This window comes from Lepidochelys olivacea, assembly GCF_965140295.1.
Source record: "Lepidochelys olivacea isolate rLepOli2 genome assembly, chromosome: 7".
In the NCBI taxonomy this organism is placed as follows: Eukaryota; Metazoa; Chordata; order Testudines; family Cheloniidae; genus Lepidochelys; species Lepidochelys olivacea.
The window spans coordinates 50,911,203-50,931,960 of NC_140417.1; the positions used below are offsets into that span (position 1 = coordinate 50,911,203).

The 20,758-nt window shown below is 56.3% G+C and overlaps 1 protein-coding gene across 4 annotated transcripts in view; it reads right to left on the reverse strand.

The window, feature by feature from the left end:
* Nucleotides 1-712: 712 nt before the first annotated feature.
* The window catches only part of MST1 (macrophage stimulating 1), a 62,524-nt gene continuing 42,478 nt past the window's right edge, over nt 713-20,758 (reverse strand). The window contains exons 5-18 of one of the 4 annotated variants that reach the window (XM_084635201.1): nt 18,016-18,152; nt 17,120-17,240; nt 16,375-16,493; nt 15,614-15,755; nt 14,262-14,392; nt 10,021-10,123; nt 9,184-9,320; nt 8,398-8,430; nt 8,039-8,150; nt 6,808-6,885; nt 3,452-3,598; nt 2,323-2,429; nt 1,796-1,935; nt 713-1,159 (exon numbers count right to left, since the gene is read on the reverse strand). In XM_084635201.1, the coding sequence (XP_084491327.1) occupies nt 998-1,159; nt 1,796-1,935; nt 2,323-2,429; nt 3,452-3,598; nt 6,808-6,885; nt 8,039-8,150; nt 8,398-8,430; nt 9,184-9,320; nt 10,021-10,123; nt 14,262-14,392; nt 15,614-15,755; nt 16,375-16,493; nt 17,120-17,240; nt 18,016-18,152 (1,669 nt within the window). In that variant the 3' untranslated portion in view covers nt 713-997. Of the gene's footprint in view, nt 1,160-1,795; nt 1,936-2,322; nt 2,430-3,451; nt 3,599-6,807; nt 6,886-8,038; nt 8,151-8,397; nt 8,431-9,183; nt 9,321-10,020; nt 10,124-14,261; nt 14,393-15,613; nt 15,780-16,374; nt 16,494-17,119; nt 17,241-18,015; nt 18,153-20,758 lie in introns of all 4 variants that reach the window. The other 3 variants (XM_084635200.1, XM_084635199.1, XM_084635202.1) reach the window with 3 other exon arrangements.

Genomic DNA, 20,758 nt, shown 5'->3' on the forward strand with positions numbered 1-20,758 from the left:
GGGTGTGTCCAGAAAAGGGCAGGGCACTTGTGTGTCCCATGATGGGGGGGTGTAAATTCCCAGCCTGCTGGGGAAAGACCAAGGCTTGTGGAGCTCGGGGGGGTGCACCTGTTTGCCAGCAGCCGGCTGAGCTGGGAGCCTCCCCTTGGTGGACACAGACCTGCTCCCTCCTGCTGTGGGCGGGGATTTGGGTCACAGCTCCTGTTCTATTGGCAAACTTAGAAACATGAACCAGCTCCTCTATCTCCACCATGTCGCCTAGGACCCATGTGCTGACGGGCCAGTGGGCCACATGCTTCCCTGCCCCCACCCAGGGACTGCCTCCTGCCCCCCCCAGCACTCAAGGACCTTTCCCCTCCTCCTTTTGCCCCCCCACCATTAGCTCCAGCCCATCACTGCCTTCTCCCAGTGATGCACGTGGCTGCAGCATACAAAGGCTCCCAGTGAGACATGCCCAGGCCAGGCACTGGGCTCCTGTGGGTCACAGCAAACTCAGGAATCAGCGCCCGCCCCCCCCCCCCCGCCTCCCCCGATCCCGGGGGAGAGGCTCCTTGGAGTGGGCAGGGCCAGAGCCTGGCCCCATCCCGCCAATGCTGCTGCCATCTCCTCCAGGTGGACTTGGAGCCTGCCAGGCCCTGCCCAGGCTCCCACCAGTCCTTGGGGCTGGTCCTGTACCCCAGCACCCAGGTCCCCCCGGCCCACATGACAGAGACACCTTAAGCATGTTTATTGCAATCACCCAATGCAGTAATGAGGAGCAACCCCCTGTTGTGAGGCTGATGCCCACAACCCAGGGACAGGCTGGCCTGGCTTGGTCTCAGCACATGGGACAGACAGTCTGGATTCAGAGCCCCGCCTGGGGATGCTGTGAGGGTTTGGCACAGTTTGGCATGGGTGAACTCCAATGGCCATCATGAGGCGGAGGGGAGAGCAGTGCTGAGCTCATTGTGGGGGCTGTCCCCGCCCATCTGGGCCCTGAGCTGGGCCCCCCCCCAGCTCAGAACATCCTCATTACTTTGTTGATCCAATCGACGTAGAGCGAGACACGAGTGAAGATGGCTGGCTGGTCCTTGCGGGCACACACACGCATTGGGGTTATGATGCCCTCCAGCACCCAGCAGTCATGGGTCAGGCAGGCCAGCGGCCCCCCATAGTCACCCTGCAGGGGCCAAGAGAACATGCCAACTCTTACGCCCTGCGCTGGCCCCTCAGCATGGGCAGGGACTCGGAGTGCCAAGCCACTGTGGAGGGCCCAGGGCTCCTGGCCTCACTCCTGTGCTCCTGTCCTGCCCTGCCCCACCGTGTCCCCCAGGGCCATGTCCTGCCCTGCCCACTCACAGATCCTCCCCATGCTCACCTTGCATGGCCTCCTTCCCCAGGATCCACTTCCAGCCCCCACAGCACTCCCCTCTCCTCACCCATAGCACATCTTCCAGGCCTGCCCCCATGGCACTCCCCCATCCACAGTACTCCCCTCCTCTCCCTCACAGCATTCCCTCCCAGCCTTCCCCAGACAACACTCCCCTCCCCTCCCCCACTGTACTCCCCTTCCCTCCTCCACGACACTCTCCTCCGCCACAGAACTCTCCTCCCCTCCCCATAACATTTCCCTCCCCTCCCACCCCCCAGAGCACTCTCCTCCCCCTTTGAACTGCCACCCAGCCTGCCCCCTACAACACTCCTTCCCCTCCCCCACGGCACTCCCCTCCCCCAGGGCACTCCCTCCCAGCCTGCCCCCACTGCACTCCCTTCCCCTTCCCCCAGCATGCACCAACCAGCATGCCCCCCAGCTCACCTCACAGGCCCCCACCCTGGCTCTCAGGGGCGCAGTACACAGCTCACTCTCCTTCACCTGGCCTCGGAGCGCCATGTTGCACTCCTTGTTGCTCATCACAGGCAGCTTGGCCACGTTGAGTAGAGTCTTGTTGCCAGTACCTGGGGCAGGAGGGAGAGCAGGTGAGAGGCCTAGGTGCTAGAGCCCAAGGACTGGTGGCCCCATCTCGCTTCCCCCCGGCCTGGGCAGGGCTGGCTGGAGGGGAGGCTGGCTAGGCCATGACAGGGTCCCTGTCTGGGATCTGATGTGGCAGTGGTGGAAGGGATGGGGCAGAGGGATGGAGCAGAGGGGAAGCTGCATGGGGCAGGAATCCGGCTGGGGCTCCTGTAGTATAGAGGCAGGGTAGGAGAAAGCTGGGGAAGGTGGGGTGTCATTGCAGACAGCCCCAGCCTGGAGAAGAGACTGGACGGCTCTGGGGGTGTCTGTGCCCCATGGCATTCTCCAGTCCTCACCTCCTGGCTGCCCCCTCCCTGACCCTGGGTCTGTACCTCTGGTTTCACCCCATCCGGCGATCTCGCACTCTGTGTTCTCAGGCACGACGTACCGCTCTGGTGGGAGGCAGATCAGAGCCACCCGCTTGTTCAGAGTCGCTGGCCTGCCAAGAGAGAGCAGTGCCACATAGCTGCCCGCCCACGCCCTGCCACCCAACTCCCAGCATGGCACCATGGGCTCTGCCCTCACCATGGCCATTGCAGAAACAGGCCTTCAGCACAGATTGATCTGGAGCAGCCTCCAAATGTGACTCAAGCACAACAGGACTGCTGCAGGGACCCGGGCTAATGACTCGCAGAGGTTTGAACTGCCCATTCAGCTCTGTCCAGCCCTGGGGGTTGCTGACTCCTCAGCCCCAGAATTTGGTGTTAGCTGGGGGATTCCCCCCACGCTGGCCCAGGTTTCTTGTTCCCCTGCCTGCAGCTGCCTCTTGCTTTCCAGGGCGTGCCAGCTGGATGCCAGTGCATGCCCCTGCATGAAGCCATGGCACCAGGCCATGGGGGGGTCAGGGAGGCAGAGCCAGAGCCAGGGACTGGAAGTGCAGCCAGAGATGAGCCACTAGTGCAGGCTCCAAGCTGCCCCCTTCCTGGTGCTCCTGGCACAGGGAGGAAGTGGTGCTGAACCAGGCTGCCTGGCTGCAGGCCTGAGGGGCTGGCAAGGGCTAGGCTGCGCTGCAGAGCTTTGTGCTGTGGGATGCATGGGCTGCATCACAGCCAGGCACCTGCCTTGAGGTCATGCCACCTGCCAGGGCCATATACTACCCCACCTGCCTCCCTGTCACAGCCAGACACCTGCCCCATGGGCCGGCCTCCTGCACCACCAGTGCCCATACCGGCCGTGCACTCCTGCACCACCCTTCCCATCGTGGCACCCGGCACGCCTGGGCAGGGCATGCCCTGGCTGTCCCCAGGGCCCCTGGCTGGCTCCTGGAGGTTCTCTGTGGGAGCACAGAAAATCACTGGAGCCAGCCAGACCTTACACCCCTTGTAGGGAAAGGGGGCACTCCAGTTGAAAGGAAAGGCTGTCACACCAAGAGCTGCATGGTGGGTGGGTGGGGGTGGAGTCCAGTGTACGCCTTGGCACCCGGTCCTGGCCTCACCAAGCCGGCGCCCTCAGCTTGCTCACCTGGCTAGTTTCAGCAGGACCAGGTTGGACGCAGAGGGCCCGCAGACAAGTCTCAGGATGGGGAGGGCCTGTTTGTCGGGGTCGCTGGGGCTCGGGTCCTTGAAGAGGGTCCCAAGTTGGACCTCATAGCTAGACAGGTCAGTGTCACTGCCAGAGGAGGCAAGATCCAAGCTGCAGCACATCACTCCAGCACAGTGCCCCCAGCCTTCACTCTGCTCCTCAGCCCCCGCCCTGATCCCCAGCCTCCATTCAGCAGGAGCTCCCACTGTAGGGTTGCCAACTGTCGAATCACACAAACCCAAACACCCTTGTCCTGCCCCCTGCCCCGCCCATTCTCCAAGTCCCCGCCCCACTCATTCCATCCCCCCTCCCTCCGTCGCTAACTCTCCCCCACCCTCATTAACTTTCACCAGGCTGGGACAGGGGGTTGGGGTGCAGGGGGTGGGGTGGACTCTGGGCTGGGGCCGAGGGGTTTGGACTGTGGGAGCTTTTCATATGGTCTCCCACAGTATTCTTGCCAGCAGGTTAAAGAAGTATGGGCTGGATGAATGGACTATAAGGTGGATAGAAAGCTGGCTAGATCATTGGGTTCAACCAGTATGATCAATGGCTCCATGTCTAGTTGGCAGCTGGTATCAAGTGGAGTGCCCCAAGGGTCCGTCCTGGGACCAGTTTTGTTCAATATCTTCATTAATGATCTGGAGGATGGCATGGACTGCACCCTCAGCAAGTTTGCAGATGACACTAAACTGGGAGGAGAGGTAGATACACTTGGAGGGTAGGGATAGGATACATAGGGACCAAGACAAATTAGAAGGTTGCTCCAAAAGAAATCTGATGAGGTTCAACAAGGACAAGTGCAGATTCCTGCACTTAGGACAGAAGAATCCCATGCACTGCTACAGACTAGGGACTGAATGGCTAGGCAGCAGTTCTGCAGAAAAGGACCTGGGGGTTACAGTGGATGAGAAGCTGGATATGAGTCAACAGTGTGCCCTTGTTGCCAAGAAGGCTAATGGCATTTTGGGCTGTATAAGTAGGGGCATTGCCAGCAGATCGAGGGACATGATCATTCCCCTCTATTCAACATTGGTGAGGCCTCATCTGGAGTATTGTGTCCAGTTTTGGGCCCCACACTACAAGAAGGATGTGGACAAATTGGAAAGAGTCCAGCAGAGGACAACACAAATAATTAGAGGGCTGGAGCACATGACTTATGAGAAGAGGCTGAGGGAACTGGGGTGCCACAAGTACGCCTTTTCTTTTTGAGGGAACTGGGTTTGTTTAGTCTGCAGAAGAGAAGAATGAGGGGGGATTTGATAGCTGCTTTCAACTACCTGAAAGGGGGTTCCAAAGAGGATGGATCTAGACTGTTCTCAGTGGTAGCAGATGACAGAACGAGGAGCAATGGTCTCAAGTTGCAGTGGGGGATGTGTCGGTTGGATATTAGGAAAAACTTTTTCACTAGGAGGGAGGTGAAGCACTGGAATGGGTTACCTAGGGAGGTGGTGGAATCTCCTTCATTAGAGGTTTTCAAGATCAGGCTTGAAAAAGCCCTGGCTGGGTTGATTTAGTTGGGGATTGGTCCTGCTTTGAGCAGGGGGTTGGACTAGATGACCTCCTGAGGTCCCTTCCAACCCTGATATTCTATGAGGGGGCTTTGGTCTGAGGGTGGGGCAGGGGGTTGGGTTGCAGAGGGGGGTGCAAGCTCTGGGAGGGAGTTTGGGTCCTGGAGGGGGCTCAAGGCTGGGGTTGGGGGAACAGCAGGTCTAAGTCAGGCTCTCTGCCTGCCCCTGGCTCTGCGCCACTCCTGGAAGTGGCTGGCATGTCCCTGAAGCGGGGGGTTATGGGGTCTCCACGCACTGCCCCCGCCCCAAGCTCCGACTCCACAGCTCTCATTGCCTGGAAACTTTGGCCAAAGGGAGCTATGGGGGCAGTGCCTGCAGGCAGGGACAGTGTGCAGAGACCACTTGGTCCTCCCCAGGGGCCTCAGGGATGTGCTGGCTGCTTCCAGAAGCGGCCCAGAGCTAGGGGCTGGCAGGGGGCCTACCTTAGCCTGACTGCGCTGCTGATCAGGACCAGTCCAAGGTAAGCACCGCCTGGCCAGAGCCCACACTGCTTCTGCGCCCCAATCACCTGCCCCAGGTTGGAACTCCCTCATGCACCCTAACTTCCTCCCTGACCCTGAACCTCCACCCGCACCCCAATCGCCTGCCCCAGCCCTGAGCCCCCTCCTGCACCCAAACTCCCTCCCAGAGCCTGCACCCCTCACCCCCCCTACACCCCAATCCCCTGCCCTAGCCCTGAGCCCCCTACTGGAGCCTGAACCCAGCACACCCTCCCGCACCCCAACCTTCTCCCCCAGCCCAGAGCCCCCTCCAGTACCTAAACTCCCTCCCAGAGCTTGCACCCTGCACCCCCTCCTACACCCTAACCCCTGCCCCAGGCTCAGCCCGGAGTGCCCTCCTACCCTCCAAACTCCTTGGCCCCAGAGACCGCACCCCAACCCTCTGCCTTTGCCTGGTGAAAGTAAGTGAGAGTGTGGGAGAGTGAGTGATGGAGAGAGGGAGAATGGCATGAGCAGGGCGGGGCCTCGGAGATGGGGTGGGACAGGAGTGGGGCAAGGGCACTTGGGTTTGCATGATTAGACAGTTGGCAACCCTACTGGCTGTGCAGGGCTCTCTCACAGTCCCCCATATCTGGGGCCCCGCCTTTCTGCCCATGGTGCCATTAGGAGTGGGCGAGGAAGGACTGGCCCTTCCCTGCAGGCCAGGGCTGCACAGCCCAGGAAGGTGCTCCCAGACAGTCCGTGTCTGACCATCACTACAGCAGCCCCCTCATACCCAGGCCAAAGGGCTCGCTCTGGGGCTGATACATGCCATGCGGCACAGGGGTGGGAGGCCAGGCTGACAGCGGCTGAGCATGGTGCTGCCCAGACGCCTGTGTAGCCTGCAGCTAGGGAGGGTAGGGGGTGAAGGGACAAACCACAGGCTCCTATTGTCCACTGCCCACCTGTGCACTGCAGCACCCACCAGATGATGCCTGCAGCTGTTGCAGTGGTGCTAGTCAGCAGGGACCATCTGCCTCCCTTCGCTGCTCCCCGGCCCATCACTGAGCCCGGCCCCGCTGGCCGCCGTACCATGGAGGACTGGATGGTAACAACCCCTGGACTAGCGCTGAGCGTCTGAAAGGCACCAGCTAGCTGATCTCTGGACCAGTCAGGGTCCAGTGGGACTGTCCCCTGCTCCAGCCCCCCCGCCCCTCCCCCAGTGCCATGTGCTCAGCCAGAATGGCTCGTGCACAGAACACCGCATTTCCTCCCCTGGAGGGGCCCCAGGGTACAGCTGACACCTTACCAGGAGGAGAAGCACTGGCGCGTGCTGATGACCCATTGCTCCTTCACTAGGGATCCTCCACAGAAATGCACTCCTTCCCTGCGGGGCAGAAAGTACACAGCACATGGGAGAGGCAGGGTCCAGGCAGTGCCCCTGCCTGCCTCACAGGGCCTGGCAATCTAGTTAGCACCAGGTGGATCTGGCAGCAGTAAGAAAGAGGAGGTGAAGGGGTGGCTTGATCACTGTGCAGAATATTGGCATAGGAACCGAATCTTTCATCCTGGGCTCTTCAGGCTGGCAGAGGAAGGGCTACCACTGTCCATAGGTGGGATGCTGAAGCTAGACACATTCATCCTGGAAATCAGGCTTACATTTTTACTCGTCAGAATAAGTAACCATTGGAACAATTTACCCAGGGTCATTGTGGATTCTCCACCACTGACAATTTGTAACTCAAGATTGGCTATTTTCTGGCTCTAGGAAATGTTTTGGGGATTTTCTCTGGCCTGTGTCCTACAGGAGGTGAGACTGGATAATTACGATGGTCCGTTCAGGCCTGGGAATGGCTGAATCTCCGGATCGCCATGCCTCTCTGAGGGCTGGGCGCGCTTGGCCTCCAGCAGATCAGATATGGGACAGTGAGGTGCATGGGGAGTCTCTGCCTCTGTGGCATTGGCCACAGTCAGAGCGGTCACTGGTCTGCATGGCACTTTGGCTCATTGTGAGATGGTACCGTGGGTCTCAGCTCCATGCAGCTTATAAGCCTCTCTCCTCTGTGAGGAACCTATGGCAGGAAGTGTGACCACCACTGGCTATTCTGCAAGTGCCAGTCCCCAGGCCCCTGCTATTGCAGCTGCCGAGTGCCTGGGGGTCTGGATGCTGGGGAACTGCAGTGCGCATTGTGAGGCCTGGGGGCAGGCACCAACATTCGTGGCTTGCTGACCCCCAGCCTGTGCCTGGCGAGCCATGGTGGTGGGAAGCTGCTCAGAGTGGCCAGCCAGCCAGTGTTACTACCCCCAGAAGATCTGGGGCCGGGCTCTAGCTGCTCTGGGAGATGCACACGTTGCTGCTCCGCACCCATTAAACTCTTGCCCCACTGAATGGAGTTCAAATAACTGCCGCCTGAGTCTCCACTTTGAGTCAGCGGAGCAATGGACAGGCACCAATGGCTCACGGCTGCTGCCGCTGCTTCCCCATGACCCAGCAGGGTCCCACTCTCCAGCTCTCCTGCCCCAGTCCCACCCTGGCTCACCGGTTGCGGATGCTGACGGTCCAGGGTGAGTTCCCGGGGCGTCCCCCGACTATACGGCCTTTCAGCTGGCGGCGCTCATCCCTCTTGCCACACTCGGCAAAGACAATATTATCTGCAGACATGGGGAGGATGAGGACAGCGCACGGGGGCCGGGGACGGCAGCAGACTCAGCAGGAGCTCCCCAAAGATTCCCCCAGCCAGAGGCAGCTGCTTGGTAATCTGGGTGTTTTCCCAGTCCCAAGAGGGAGGTGGGGTCACCTAGGGGCTCTGTGGCCTCTGCTCCTGAGCACTATCCCCTGACTGAGCTGCCCCCGCCTGGCCCCAGCACCTGGACCCTGGCCACAGCTGGTGGGCTTTACCTGCAGTCTCCAGGATGGCCAGCGTCTTGTCACCTGTTGGGGAAACAAACCAGAGGTGGGGAAGATTAGTTGCCCCAAGAAGTGGAGCACAGTAGGTGAGCCAAGCATGGATGGCGCCAGGTCTGGGGAATGGCCAAAGCATAGCCCTGAAGGGGGTTCAGCCCCCAAGTCAGCTCCTCACTCCCACCTTGCAGAGACCCAGCTCCTTTTAACGCTGATTAAATCTTTTGAAAACTCTTCCCGGCTTCCACGCTGGTACTGAACCAGCCTATCACTGCAGCACTGGAGTGGGGTGATCGAGCCCTTAATCACACCCCTTCACCCCCTCCTCCAGTGCACCCCCACCTGAGCACCTTCTGGCCCTGGCCTGTCCGTGGCCCCGGAGCCCCATCTGCCTGACACAGGTATGGCTGGTTACCTGGAACCCACAGGGCAGTTTAAGGGAGCAAGCTTGGGGCCACCAATCCGCCCATCCCTCTGCTAGGCCAGAGCCCAGGTCTGCCCTGAGAGGGCTCAGATCCATGTGCCAAACACCAGGCAGCCAGGGCTGGCTCTGCTGTGGAGAAGGCCCCTAGGGCAGCCCAGCCTGTGGATTTGAAGAGGTGGCCCTGGCAGTGGCCCTGGGTCGACAGGAGGCTGGGCCACAGGCCAGCCTGGCAGAGGGGAGCCAGGCCGCGAACCCACTGCATTTTCTCAACTCAGCAGCATGACTCCAGTCCCCAGAGAACATGGCGTGGGGCAGTGGCCTTGGGATTGAGCTGTCCCCTCTGTGTGCCAGGCACCCACCGCAGGGCTTGATGGCGCAATAATCAAACTGGGTGCTGGGGTCCATGGTGTAGCACCAGGGCCCGTGGCTGTCGTTGTCAGGGTTGCGGCAATAATTCTCCTCCAGGCGCATGGTGGGGAACATGGCAGGCGAGATCCTGTGGGGAGATGGGGAAATCAGCCCTGTGTCCCTCAACCCTGACCCCTTCCCCCGGCTGCCTCTCAGCCCCCCATCCCTCAGCCCAGATTCTCATAGCCACTCTCCTGCCCCCCACCCCTCAGCCCCCTCCAATCACTCTCTAGCTCCTCGCCCCTCAGTTACCACCCACCCCTAAGCCACTCTTCTGCCCCCTGACCCTCAGCCACCCCACCTCTCAACCCCCCAGCCACCCTCCTGCCCCTGCACCTCAGTCACCCCCCACCCCCAGCCACCCTCTTGCCCCGCACCACTCAGCTCCCCCAGCAATTCTCCTGCCCATCACCCCCCATCCATCCTGCTGCCCCCCGCCCCTCAAACTCCCACACCTCAGCTACCCTCCTGCCCCTGCCCCTCAGCTCCTCGCCCCTCAGCCCTCCCCACTGCCGCCTCCTCAACCCCCCTGCTGCCCTGGTTTCCCTCAATCCCCCCAACCCTTCAATCTTCCCACACCTCTCATCCCTTGTCCCAACACTCCCCACAACCCTCCCCCTGAGGTGAGTGCCATTCCCACTGCCCCGGCCCTGCTGCTCGCCTTGACCCAGGCTCCATGGCACGGTCACATGCCTAGGTTCCTGGGCCCAGTGCAGGGACCTCCCCACCCGGGGCCTCTCCCAGTGGCTGTGGGGGCCATTTCTGGAGGAGGGGAGACCCCCACTTACTGGGGTGTGTGTGGTGACCCTGCTGACCACTTCTGGCAAGTGATGCCCTTCCGGGTTTTGCTGATCTTGCCCCTGTACAGCTCACCATTTCCATGGTAACAGTCTGGGGTGAGGGAAGGGAAAGAACAGCTGTTACTGAGGGTGCACAGCTCCCCCTGCAGCTCCCTAGCCTCCGTCCCCACCATGACACCCCTCAGAGACCATCCTGGCACTGCTGGCCTAGTGCATCCTGCCCTGCTCCCAGACCTCCAGAGACTGCCCAGGAGGTAATACACACACTGTGTTCTGTTATTGGAGGGTCGCTCTTGGGCACTCAACTGTACACACTAGTTTGTTATTGTAGGGTCACTCCTGGGCACTGGGCTGTGGGCACTGATCATAGAATCATGGAAGATTAGGGTTCGAAGAGATCTCAGGACATCGTCTAATCCAATCCCCAGCTCAAAGCAGGACCAACCCCAACTAAATCATCCCAGCCAGGGCTTTGTCAAGATGGGCCTAAAAAACCTCTAAGGATAGAGATTCCACCACCTCCCTGGGTAACCCATTCCAGTGCTTTACCACCCTCCTAGTGAAATAGTTTTTCCTAATATGCAACCTAGACCTCTCCCACTGCAATTTGAGACCATTGCTCCTTGTTCTGTCATCTGCCACCAATGAGAACGGCCTAGCTCCATCCTCTTTGGAACCGCCTTTCAGGTAGGTGAAGCCTGCTATCAAATCCCCCCCTCACTCTTCTCCTCTGCAGACTAAATAAGCCCAGTTCCCTCAGCCTCTCCTCATAAGTCATGTGCCCCAGCCCCCTAATAATTTTTGCTACCCTCCGCTGCACTCTCTTCAATTTATCCACATCATTTCTGTAATGGGGGGCCTAAAACTGGACGCAATACTCCAGATGTGGCCTCACTAGTGCTGAATAGAGGGGAATAATCATTTCCCTCGATCTGCCGGCAATGCTCCTACTAATGCAGTGCAGTATGCTGTTAGCCTTCTTGGCAACAAGGACACACTGCTGACTCAGATCCAGCTTCTCGTCCACTGTAATCCCCAGGTCCTTTTCTGCAGAACTGCAGATTAGCCAGTCAGTACCCAGCCTGTAGCGGAGCATGGGATTCTTCCGTCCTAACTGCAGGACTCTGCATTTGTCCTTGTTGAATCTCATCAGATTTCTTTTGTCCCAACCTCCAGTTTGTCTAGCTCACTCTGGACCCTATCCCTACCCTCCAGCATATCTACCTCTCCCCACAGCTGAATGTCATCCACTAACTTGCTGAGGGTGCAATCTAGCCCATCATCCATAGAATCATAGAATATCAGGGTTGGAAGGGACCTCAGGAGGTCATCTAGTCCAACCCCCTGCTCAAAAGCAGGACCCATCCCCAATTAAATCATCCCAGCCAGGGCTTTGTCAAGCCTGACCTTAAAAACTTCTAAGGAAGGAGATTCCACCACCTCCCTAGGCAACGCATTCCTGTGTTTCACCACCCTCCTAGTGAAAAAGTTTTTCCTAATATCCAACCTAAACCTCCCCCACTGCAACTTGAGACCATTACTCCTTGTCCTGTCCTCTTCCACTACTGAGAATAGTCTAGAACCATCCTCTCTGGAACCACCTCTCAGGTAGTTGAAAGCAGCTATCAAATCCCCCAAACAAAACCAGGTCCAGGACAGACCCCTGGAGTACTCCACTTGATACCGGCTGCCAACTAGACATCAAGCCACTGATCACTACCAGTTGAGCCCGACGATCTAGCCAGCTTTCTATCCACCTTAGAGTCCATTCATCCAGCCCATACTTCTTTAACTTTCTGGCAAGAATACTGTGGGAGACCATATGAAAAGCTTGGCTAAAGTCAAGATCTATCACATCCACCACTTTCCCCACATCCACAGAGCCAATTAACTCATTATAGAAGGCAATCAGGTTGGTCAGGCATGACTTGCCCTTAGTGAATCTATTTTGACTGTTCCTGATCACCTTCATCTCCTCCAAGTGTTTCAAAATGGATTCCTTGATGACCTGCTCCATGATTTTTCCAGGGACTGAGGTGACGCTGACCAGTTTGTAGTTCCCGGGATTCTCCTTCTTCCCTTTTTTAAAGATAGGCACCATATTTGCCTTTTTACAATCGTCCGGGACCTCCCCCAATCACCACAAGTTTTCAAAGATAATGGCCAATGGCTCTGCAATCACATCAGCCAACTCCCTCACACCCTTGGATGCATTAGATCTGGCTCTATGGACTTGTGCAGGTCCAGCTTTTCTAAATAGTCCTTAACCTGTTCTTTCACCACTGAGGGCTGCTCACCTCCTCCCCATACTGTGCTGTCTAGGAGCTGACCTTGTCTGTGAAGACCGAGGCAAAAAAAAAATTTTTTTTTCCCACATCATCTGTCACTTGGCTGTCTCCCCCATTCGGTAAGGGTCCCACACTTTCCTTGACCTTCTTGTTGCTAACATACCTGTAGAAACCCTTCTTGTTACCCTTCACATCCCTTGCTAGCCGCAACTCCAGTTATGTTTTGGACTTCCAGATTACACCCCTGCATGCTCGAGTAATATTTTTATACTGCTCCCTAGTCATCTGTCCAAGTTTCCACTTCTTGTAAGCTTCCTTTTTGTGTTTAAGCTCTCCGAAGATTTCTCTGTTAAGCCAAGCTGGTTGCCTGCCATATTTGCTATTCTTTCTGCACATCGGGATGGTTTGTTCTTGAGCCCTCAATAAGGCTTCTTTAAAATACAGCCAGCTCTCCTGGACTCCTTTTCCCCTCATGTTATTCTCCCAGGGGATCCTGCTCATCAGTTCCCTGAGGGAGTCAAAGTCTGCTTTTCTGAAGTCCAGGGTCCATATTCTGCTGCTCTCCTTTCTTCCTTTTGTCAGGATCCTGAACTTGATCATCTCATGGTCACTGCTGCCCAGTTGCCACCTACTTCTACTTCCCCTACCAATTCTTCCCTGTGTGTGAGCAGCAAGTCAAGAGAAGCATGGTCCCTAGTTGGTTCCTCCAGCACTTGCTATAGGAAGTTGTCCCCAACACTCTCCAAAAACTTCCTGGATTGTCTGTGCACTGCTGTATTGCTCTCCCAGCACATGTCAGGGTGATTGAAATCCCCAATGAGAACCAGGGCCTGTGATCTGGAAACTTCTGTTAGTTGTCTGAAGAAAGCCTTATCTACCTCATCCTCCTGGTCCAGTGGTTGATAGTAGATGCCCACCACGACATTACCCTTGTTTTTCTCACCTCTAAACTTAACCCAAAGACCCTCAACAGGCTTTTTCTCCAGTTTCATACTGGAGCTCTGAGCAATCATACTGCTCTCTTACATATAGTGCAATTCCTCCACCTTTTCTTCCCCTGCCTGTCCTTCCTGAACAGTTTATACCCATCCATGACAATGCTCCAATCACATCATAGCATTAGTAGGAGCATTGCCAGCGCATCGAGGGAGTGATTATTCCTCTATATTCGGCTCTGGTGAGGCCATATCTGGAGTATTGTGTCCAGTTTTGGGGTCCCCCACTACAGAAAGGATGTGGACAAATTGAAGAGAGTCCAGTGGAGGGCAACAAAAGTGATCAGTGGGCTGGGGCACATGACTTACGAGGAGAGGCTGAGGGAACTGGGTTTGTTTAGTCTGCAGAAGAGAAGAGTGAGGGAGGATTTGATAGCAGCCTTCAACTACCTGAAGGGAGGTTCCAAAGAGGATGGAGTTCAGCTGTTCTCTGTGGTGGCAGATGACAGAACAAGGAGCAATGGTCTCAAGTTGCAGTGGGAGAGGTCTAGGTTGGAAATTAGGAAACATTATTTCAGTAGGAGGGTGGTCAAACACTGGAATCGGTTACCTAGGGAGGTGGTGGAATCTCCATTCTCAGAGGTTTTTAAGGCCCGGCTTGACAAAGCCCTGGCTGGGATAATTTAGTTGGTGCTGGTCCTGCTTTGAGCAGGAGGTTGGACTAGATGACCTCCTGAGGTCTCATCCAGTTCTAATCTTCTATGATTCTATGATAGTTTCCTGACTGTGCCAGGACTTCCAATTCTTCCTGCATGTTCCCCAGGCTTTTTGCATTCATGTACAGGCACCTAAGATAACTAGATGATTTGTTATTGTAGGGTCGCTCCTGGGCAGTGGGCACTAGTTATTGTAGGGTTGCTCCAGAGCACTGGGCTGTGAGCACTGGTTTATTATTGTAGGCTCTCAGGGCAGCCCAGTGTCTCCTCCCCGCCAGGGCAGTCCTCACCCTCCACCTCCACCTCATCGGTGCAGCGTTTGATCTGGAAGCAGAAGGCGACGCGCATGCTGGGCAGGCTGGTGAAGCACCAGGGGGCCTCTGAGCCATCAGGGTTCCGGCAATAATTCTCCCGCAGGTCCCTGGCAGACATATCAGCTCAGCTTGGGAATGCCCCAGCCAAACGCACAGCATCCAGTGGCTGCCAGCCCCCATCATCGGAGCTGTGCCCAGCCACAGAGGTGTTTCTGTGAGTTGCAGGCTGGAATTTCCAAGGATACAGATGCTCAGATCGCCCCCCACAGACAGCTCCCCCTAAGCTCCCCCTAAGCTGTGGCATCAGACTATGGGCATTCACAAGCAGCCCCCCTTCAAGGTTGGCTCCACCCCATCTGGGCCAAGGTCACACCTGTGCTGGAGGCTCAGGGCCTGCAGCCACGGAACCAGCAAGCCCTGCTTGGCCTCACACCACACTCCCAGCCCTGGCTGGCTCCCCAGGCTGGCTCCCATGCTGTGACTCCTGGCTGCAGAGCCAGCCCCTCTTGCCCAGCTCCAGCTGGAGCAATGCTGCAGCCGCCAGACTGGATTGTACATGGTCACAGGGGGAGCCTGCAGCACCTGGGACCTGAGCCAGGGAGTCTGGTTCCAGCCAGCTCAAACCACAGCTGCACAGCTGTTCATGCCATCCAGGACCCTGGGTGTTTATTCAGACAGCTAGCGCACTGTGTGCTGGTGCCGGGTCTCATCTGAGGGGGAACAGGTGACCCCTCCCCCAGGTACCCCTCCAGGAACCTCCAACAACCCCTCCCCCCAGCTCGGCCCCCGCAGAGACCCCCTCCTCCAGTTAGCTCCCCCACACAGGGACCCCATGTGACCCCTCCCCCAACTAGCCCCCCTAGGGACCCCAGCCTCTCCTCCTCCAGCTAGCCCCCCATTCAGAGGAACCTCTAGCAACCCCTCCCACAGCTAGCCTGCCACAGGGACCCCAGGTGACACCTTCCCCACCTAGCTCCCCATCTCATAGGGACGAATGGTGAACCCTCCCCCAGCTAGCCCCCCCTCATAGGAACCCCTGGAAACCCCTCCCATCAGCTAGCCTACCACAGGGACCCAGGCAACCCCTCCTCCAGCTAGCTCCCTTCCTCATGGGGACCCCAGGTGACCCCTCCCCACCTAGCTCCCCCTCACAGGGACCCCCGTGACCCCTCCCCCAACTAGCCCCCAAGGACCACCCAGCAATCCCTGCACAGATGCAAAGTGAATTCTTCTCCCTGTGCACAAGGATGCCCCCCAGCCCCGAACCTCCAGCATATAGACCTCAAGGAGCTCCTCCCTCCCCCACACCCAAGTGGTCCATCGCCTACTTGCACTCGTATGCCTCAGGCTGGAAGTGGTGCCGGTGGGGGGTCTGGGCATCCCAGCGCTGGCAGGGGATCCCTGACGTGGTGACGTTCACCTTGCCCCGGTAGCCTTCGCCTTTGTGCTTGAAGCAGCTGGTGGTGGTATCTGTGAGGTGTGGACGTTTCTCTGCTTCCGTAGATGTGGGCAGCGGGAGAGGCCAAGCGTCACTGGGGGCTGTCTTGGGAGCACCGGGAGCAGGGACGAGTGGTGTATACTGTGGGCACTGGAACACCTTGCACTCTGGCACCAGCCTGCTGGCCAGGGGACTGGTCACGCTGCAGACCCTTCACAGGCAGGGCCCTGCCAAGTGCTCAGGGCTGTGAGCCAGAGGCTGGACCTCATGGGCTCTCTGAAATCCCCCTAAGGGCATGGAGCTTGTTCCCGAGTGCCAGCGGGGTGGGCGCTGTACAAGGGGTTGGTGTGCTACTCATCCCCTGCGCTGGGGCAGAGCAGAGAGCAGTGCTGGTCAGGGGCAGCAGGGGGACATTGTCGGGGAAAGGTCTGTCATGGCTACAGGGCTCAACTCCGCTGAGGCATGGGAGCAGGGAGCCGGGCACGGTGACACGGGGTGGCCCTGCCAGGTGGCTACACCTCACACCATCAAGAGCCAGAGCCAGATTGGGCACATCAGCGTTGCTCTCAGAGAGTTAACGATGATACGAACATAGCAGTGTGGTAAACACATCCCAGACACTCCCATTGGCACCCACTACACAGCACTTACTGCACTTGCGTAGGTGGCAGTACTCCCGCTCCCGGGCTGGGTCCGTGGTGTAGCACCAGGGGCCCACGGAGCTGTCAGGGTTGCGGCAGTAATTGTCATCCAGATCCTTCTCGGGGTATCTGGGTGGGACGGGGAGGAGGCAGAGAGAGGTGAGGGAAACCATGATATTTACAAAGCCACGTTCTGATCCTGTCCTGGTTCAAGAGCCTCTGGGATGTGTTCTCCCCCTGCTCGGACCCTCAGGAAGTGGGTTTGCAGTGCAGCCTCAGCCTGACCCTTGGCAGTGACCAGCCCTGTTTGGGGGACGTGGCCAGGATCCATGTTACCCACAGAATCTCAGTGCTGGACCCTGCCTGAACATGGTGGTGGGGCTGGGCAGTGGCAAGTGCGCTCCTCTGCAGGTGGCAATGCCAGCCTGGGGGCTCAGCACTGGCAGCAGGGAGGATCTCTGCTTGTGCCCATCCCATCCCGGAGTGCCATGCCTCCCGGCTGGTCTGCATTCACTGCAGGGCCTGTGTAGTGCTGCGGGGGCTCAGGCTTCCCAGCCCCTAGCAATCCATGGGCAGTAACCAGTGACCCTGGGGAACTCGCCGCTCTGGACAGAGTGCTGAGCTGCCCCACCACCACCTAGCCCTGCTCCGTCCTGAGCCCCCCACCCCCTCAAAGGCCAGGCTGTTCCCATCCCATGCTGAGAACATTCTGTGGGGGATGAGCAATCCCCGCCCCAAATAGGGAGGGCTGGTACTTGTGGGGATGGTATGGGTGCTTGTGGGGGTGCTGCAGGTCCCAGCGCTGGCACTCCCGCCCGGACTCCGTGTGGTCCACCAGGCCCCGGTAATCTTCCCCGTTACACAACATGCACACGGCTGCAAGAGAGAGTCATGCTTCAGGCATGGAGCAAGGCAGGGCACACACAGGCTGGCAGCTCTGAGGGCCTCTGTCAGCTATGCAGGTGGGCATCATTGGCACTGAACCCAGAGAATCCACAGCATCCCCAACCCTCCTAGCTCTGCCCCCAGGAGAGCCCCCATATCACAGACCATCACCAAGCAGACTAGTGCCAGGCAAGGGTTTGTGGGTAGAACCCTGGATCCAGCACATATGCGCATGGCGGTGTGCAGGGGTGAACGGGCAAGTGTGGGCTGGGTGCTGGTGCACAGGCACCAGCTGTCGCGCAGGGAGGGAGGGAGCATCCAGCCAGCACACGGAGGGAGTGAGGTGTCCAGCCATTGCACATGGGAGATGGCTATTCCATGCATGGGGGCATAGATGCCGAGTCCGTTGGTGCTCTGGGGATGGAGCATCCACAGAAAAATAACAGTGGGTGCTCCGCACATACTGGCCACAGCTGTTTCCCGCCCCTGCTCATCAGCTAATGGGGGAACACTGCTGCCCAACAGCTGATGGGGGTGGTGCTGCTGCCCAACAGCTGTTTGGCAGTTGGGGGGAATTGGGGGAGGTCAGAGAGCGGCAGGTATGCAGGAGCCCCGGGGAGGGGGCAGAGTGGAGGGAGAAAGAGGGGGAGCAAAGGTGGGGCCTTGGGGGAAGAGGCTGAGTGAGGTTGGGGCCTCAGGTGAAGTGGGGGTTGAGCAGAAAAAGGAAAAGTCAGCACCTGTGCTTGGGGGAAGGGGGTTTACTCACCATCTTCACACTTCTTGATGCCACAGCTCTGGTGCCGGATGGCCGGGTCTGTGGTGTAGCACCAGGGCCCCCGCTCATCTCTATCTGGGTTCCGGCAGTAGTTCTCCTCAAGGCCATTCCGCAGAGAGGGTGAAAACCTAGTGGGACACAGAGAGCGCTGGAGGCTGGGATAGTTTCAGTGACGGGTGCCCTAGACCAGCTGGGGCTGGGCTCTGCACAGCCCAAAGGAGGGGCTCTAGCACTCAGGCCAGGGCTACACAACAAAGGTAGGTCAATGCAAGTGGCCTGGCATAGACTTAGGATATGTCTACACTGCAGCCAGATTGAAGCTCTGGCGATCGATACACCAGGGGTCTATTCAGCAGGTCTAACTTAGGGGTCGATTTAGAAGACCCACCAAATTGACCGCAGATCGCTTTCTGGTCAACCCCCATACTCCACCCTGAACAAGAAGAGTAAGGTAAGTCGACGGGAGAGTGTCTCCCATCAACCCAGTGTGGTGTAGACACCACAGTAAGTTGACCTAAGCTACGTCGACTCCAGCTATGTTATTCACATAGCTGGAGTAGTGTAACTTAGGTCAACTTACTGCAGTAGTGTAGACATAGCCTGAGTTATGCATGTGTCTGCATTCACATTTGCCTCCAGCAGATATAAGCGCCCCATTACACCAGCCCAGTAAAACTGCCTCCCAGAGTGGTGTGTGTGTGACACTTAGTGCCCCAGAGCAACACCCTGACACCCCCATATTCACCACTGTCATATAAATATGATATGTTTTGTACAAAGTGAGCCTTGTGAAGTAGCATTCTTGTTGGATTGTATCTGGAGTTATGAATTTTGCTATGTGTGTGTTACTGAAAGATGTTGTGAAGTTGGAAACATCCACAACTAGCCTTTCAGGTACAAAAATGAAAAAGCTAGACAGTGCTAATGGCCCAACAGTAAAGACAATGGACCATGGAAAAAGTTTGTTCCCAGTGCTTCAGCCAGCCTATGGATAATGGCTGCTATGACTCAGCGAAGCATGCAATGGCATGTGACCAGACCACATGACACTGAACTCAATTTTGGGACTTGTATTTTTCCACAATGTTGATAAATGCAAAGTAATGCACATTGGAAAACATAATCCCAACTATACATATTAAATTATGGGATCTAAATTAGGTGTTCTCACTCAAGAAAGAGATCTTGGAGTCATTGTGGACAGTTCTTTCAAAACATCCACTCAATGTGCAGCAGCAGTCAAAAAAGCTAACAAAATATTGGGAATCATTAAGAAAGGGATAGACAATAAGATAGAAAATATCATATTGCCTCTATATAAATCCATGGTACGCCCACATCTTGAATACTGCATGCAGTTGATTTCGCCTCATCTCAAAAAAGATATCTTGGAATTGGAAAAGATTCAGAAATGGGCAACAAAAGTGATTAGGAGTATGGAATGGCTGCCGTATGATGAGAGATTAATAAGACTGGGACTTTTCAGGCTGGAAAAGAAACAATTAAGGGGGTACATGATAGAGGTCTATAAAATCTTGACTGGTGTGGAGAAAGTAGATAAGGAAGTTTTATTTACTCCTTCTCATAAAACACGAACTAGGGGGTCACCAAATGAAATTAATAGGCAGCAGGTTTAAAACATACAAAAGAAAGTATTTCTCCACACAACGCACAGTCAACCTGAGGAACTCTTTGCCAGAGGATGATGTGAAGGCCAAGACTATAACAGGGTTCAAAAAACAATTACATACATTCATGGATGGTAGTCCATCAATGGCTATTAGCTAGGATGGGCAAAGATGGTATAGAATCATAGGATCATAGAAGATTAGAATTGGATGAGACCTCAGGAGGTCATCTAGTCCAACCCCCTGCTCAAAGCAGGACCAGCACCAACCAAATCATCCCAGCCAGGGCTTTGTCAGGATGGGCCTTAAAAACCTCTAAGGATGGAGATTCCATTACCTACCTAGGTAACAGAGTAACAGCCGTGTTAGTCTGTATTCGCAAAAAGAAAAGGAGTACTTGTGGCACCTTAGAGACTAACAAATTTATTTGAGCATAAGCTTTTGTGAGCTACAGGTCACTTCATCGGATGCATACTGTGGAAAGTACAGAAGATCTTTTTATACACACAAACCATGAAAAAATGGGTGTTTACCACTACAAAAGGTTTTCTCTCCCCCCACCCCACTCTCCTGCTGGTAATAGCTCATCTAAAGTGATCACTCTCCTTACAAAGTGTATGATAATCAAGGTGGGCCATTTCCAGCACAAATCCAGGGTTTAACAAGAACGTTGGGGGGGGGGAGGAAAAAAGAAGGGGAAATAGGTTACCTTGCATAATGACTTAGCCACTCCCAGTCTCTATTCAAGCCTAAGTTAATTGTATCCAATTTGCAAATGAATTCCAATTCAACAGTCTCTCTCTGGAGTCTGGTTTTGAAGTTTTTCTGTTGTAATATCGCAACTTTCATATCTGTAATCGCGTGACCAGAGAGATTGAAGTGTTCTCCGACTGGTTTATGAATGTTATAATTCTTGACATCTGATTTGTGTCCATTTATTCTTTTATGTAGAGACTGTCCAGTTTGACCAATGTACACGGCAGAGAGGCATTGCTGGCACATGATGGCATATATCACATTGGTGGATGTGCAGGTAAACGAGCCTCTGATAGTGTGGCTGATGTTATTAGGCCCTGTGATGGTACCCCCTGAATAGATATGTGGGC